This window comes from Vicia villosa, linkage group LG3 (assembly GCF_029867415.1).
Source record: "Vicia villosa cultivar HV-30 ecotype Madison, WI linkage group LG3, Vvil1.0, whole genome shotgun sequence".
NCBI classification, from domain to species: domain Eukaryota; kingdom Viridiplantae; phylum Streptophyta; class Magnoliopsida; order Fabales; family Fabaceae; genus Vicia; species Vicia villosa.
The window spans coordinates 108,276,546-108,280,448 of record NC_081182.1 but is presented as its reverse complement, the minus strand read 5'-3'; the positions used below and the strand labels follow the sequence as shown (position 1 = coordinate 108,280,448).

The 3,903-nt window shown below is 39.6% G+C and overlaps 1 protein-coding gene across 1 annotated transcript; it reads right to left on the bottom strand.

Annotated features, from left to right (window-relative positions):
* Positions 1–504: 504 nt before the first annotated feature.
* On the bottom strand, positions 505–1,520 carry LOC131658767 (uncharacterized; the record flags this gene model as incomplete). The annotated part of the gene is made up of 2 exons (XM_058928027.1): positions 1,509–1,520; positions 505–1,416 (listed from the first exon to the last, which is right to left on the bottom strand). Coding segments are annotated over exons 1-2 (924 nt in total), but the record flags the coding sequence as incomplete, so codon positions are not given.
* Positions 1,521–3,903: the final 2,383 nt, after the last annotated feature.

The window sequence follows — 3,903 nt, the reverse complement described above, 5'->3', positions numbered from 1 at the left end:
GATCACATGGCCAAGAAAACTCACTTCCTTTAACCAAAATTCGCACTTAGAAAGCTTCGCAAACAACTTCTTCTCTTTCAACACTGATAATACAATTCTCAAATGCTCAGCATGATCATCTTCACTCTTGGAATAGATCAAAATATCATCAATGAACACAACCACAAACTTATCCAGATAATCATGAAAGATCCTATTCATATACTCCATGAATACACCAGGTGCATTAGTCACACCAAACGGCATAACAGAATACTCATAATGACCATACCTTGTCCTAAAAGCAGTCTTCTGAATATCCTCCGCCTTCACACGAATCTGATGATACCCAGACCTCAAATCAATCTTGCTAAACACACAAGCTCCAACCAACTGATCCATCAAATCATCAATCCTTGGAAGTGGATACTTGTTCTTAATTTTTACTTTGTTCAATTGCCTATAATCAACACAAAGTCTCATAGAACCTTCCTTCTTCTTAACCAACAAAACAGGTGCACCCCACGGCGATACACTAGGACGAATAAACTTCTTCTCCAACAAATCCTCAAGTTGACTCTTCAACTCTTTCAACTCAGAAGCAGACATCCTATAAGGAGCCATCGATACAGGACTAGTTCCAGGAACTAAATCAATCGAAAACTCAACTTCACGTTCCGGCGGTAAATCACTTACATCTTCAGGAAATACCTCCGCAAAATCACAAACTATTGGCAATTCCTCAATGGCTCTCCTCTCATGCACATCTAAGGTTGCCAATAACATAAACAACTCAGCCCCATCTTGAACAGATTCACCAACTTGCTTTGCAGACAAAAACAAATCTTCCTTAACACTAATCTCAGGAAAGATAACCGTCTTGTCAAAACAGTTGATATACACACGATTAAATTCTAACCAATTCATATCCAAAATCACATCAAGTTGCTCTAACGGAAGACAAACCAAATCAATCCCAAAATCCCTACCAAAAATACTCAAAGGACAATTCAAGCACACAAAAGAAGTAGACACAGAACCCATAGCAGGTGTATCAATAACCATACTTCTACGCATATCAGATAACACAAGATTCAATCTCTTAGCACAATCCAAAGAAATGAAAGAATGTGTCGCACCGGTATCAATAATAGCAATCAAAGGTGTACCATTAATGAAGCACGTACCTTGGATTAGCCTATCATCGGTAGAAGCCTCCGCTCCAGACAATGCAAACACTTTCCCTTTCGCTTGTTCCTTCTTGGGCTTATCACATTTGGTGCTAATGTGACCTTGTTCCCCACAATTGTAACAAGTCACACTCGAACCAACTCCACACTTGTTTGCCTTGTGACCAATCTTGCCACACTTGAAGCATGTCACAGAATCCTTACCACAATCAACAGCACGATGACCTTCACTACCACATTTGAAGCACTTAAGAGGAGTAGAAGTTCCTCCCCCACTTGACTTCTTGCCAAAACCAAATTGTTTCTTCTTATCATCATACGGTTTCCCACGAAATTGACCTTTATTCTCATTCATAGTCTTGTAGTGAGAAGTACTCTCCCTACTATCCTCATCATAGATACGACTCTTGTTAACCAACTCCGTAAAACGAGTAATTTGTTGGTAACCAATCGCCTTCTTAATATCATGCCTCAAACCATTCACAAACTTCAAACACTTAGATCTCTCTGCATTCATAGTATTGTAGTGAGGACAATACTTGATAAGCTCTTGAAATCTAGCAGCATATACAGCAACAGTACCATTTCCTTGCTTCAACTCAAGGAATTCCACTTCTTTCTTTCCACGGAAATCTTCTGGAAAATAGTTTTCCAAAAACGAATCGCGGAAAAGATCCCAAGTAACTTGAGTACCCTCCTCATCAAATCTCTGAGCCATATTGCCCCACCAATCTTCAGCTTCCTTTTCCAGCATGTGAGTACCAAACTGCACTCTCTGAGCATCGGTGCAATTCATGACCCGAAAAATCTTCTCAATCGCCTTCAACCAAGCTTGAGCTTTATCCGGTTCATGCTCACCCTCAAATGTAGGAGGATTGTTCCTCTGGAACTTCCCCAAAGCACGGTACTCATCATCATCACCATTCCGATTTCCAGCATTAGCTTGAGGAATCTGACCAAGGGATCCAGCCAACATCCTCAATGCTTCAGCAATGGCATCATCGTTCCTTCCAGCAACCATTGTCCTACGACAACCAACAACCAAAGCAGACAAAACAGTATTGATCGTGTCAGATACACAAATCTAATACAACGAAAATAAAGACATTAACGACTCTGACCAACTGGTCAACCAGGCTCTGATACCACTAATGTAACACCCCTTTTCTAACCCCAAATATATCATACAATCATACAGAGTAAGCATGCATAAATGAAAAGGGCGTCACATGTTATTTTCATCACAATGAAAACCTAAAGCAAAACATCCAACATTCTTAATATGCAAAGATCATATTTGTAACACAATGTAAATCTCATACTTCCATACATATGCATAAACGCTTGCGGAAAAACAATTGAATTGCTATTAAAATTTCAATGAATATATCCCATACTATATTCATCTACCAAATTCGAATTAACATCCAATCCACAATTTTGGCTACATAGCCTTAAACAACATATCCGAGATCTCAAACAAATATATCCGAATATCCAACAAAACATAGTAAATAGCAATATCCAAACATAAGCATAAACTATAATAAAATCCCCCCAAGTGTTACATGATCAGAGCATATGACTCGCTACCTAATCCAATAACAAACTCAGGAGCTCCTCGGCTAAATCCTCGGACAAGCTACTACTCGTCGGAACCTGCACGTTACCAACGAAGGATAACATTCAAACAGAAGGGTGAGAATTCAACTTCTTATAGAAAACATAATAATGGGAAATGTAAACATAAACAAGCATACATTTCACTATTCATCACACTTCTCAAGTAGGCAATTCACATATCACATACCAATCATCATTCCAAAACAAATCACATGTATACAAAGCAATCACATAGCACATAATGCGACTCAAAATGCAACAAATGTGACTCAATGCATGTGGTACCCAATGTGAATCCAATGTTTCACCGCTTTCCGATTCAATGTTTAGAATCCAAGCCACGCTTCCGATCCGGACAAGATCAAAGCCAATACGCCTATCTCCAATTAAGGATCACGTCTTCTACGCCTATTTCCAATTAAGGATCAACGTCTCTTACCATGTGAACCCAAGTTTCACCGCTTCCACAATAAAGCCGACCATGCTATGAATGTATGTACAAATACCAACAAATTATGCAATTAAGATTATCTCATCAATCTTAACTCACCGCATAACACCATAATCCAACTCTATGAATTATCCACCAATTGTACACAACATCCGCAACACAATTAACAAATTCAACAAGGCATAACAACCATCATATATCCAATCACACACATCATGATTACATCTACACAAAGTGTTCCAACAATGGATATACATCACATACTAACATAATGCACATAAGATAATTACACATCATTCCATATAATAACGTCACAATTTATCAATCAAGTGCAATTAGATCCTATACTATCATATAGAATATCACGATAGCTTTCTAACGCTTCGAACGGCGCATAAAACGGAGTTTTGGATCAAAAGTTATGGCCTTTCAAAGTTTAGAAAAAGTGCTGTAAAAACAGGGTTCGCGGCGCCAAAAGTAGTTCGCGGCGCGAACTGAGTGAGTTCAAAAATTCCAAACTTTCTGCCAGGCAGTTCGCGGCGCGCACAGGGGATCGCGGCGCGAACTGGGCGAATCCAAAAATCCCCAACTTTCTGCCAAGCAGTTCGCGGCGCGCACAAGGGGTCGCGGCGCGAACTGTGCAGATCCAGTTTTTCCCAA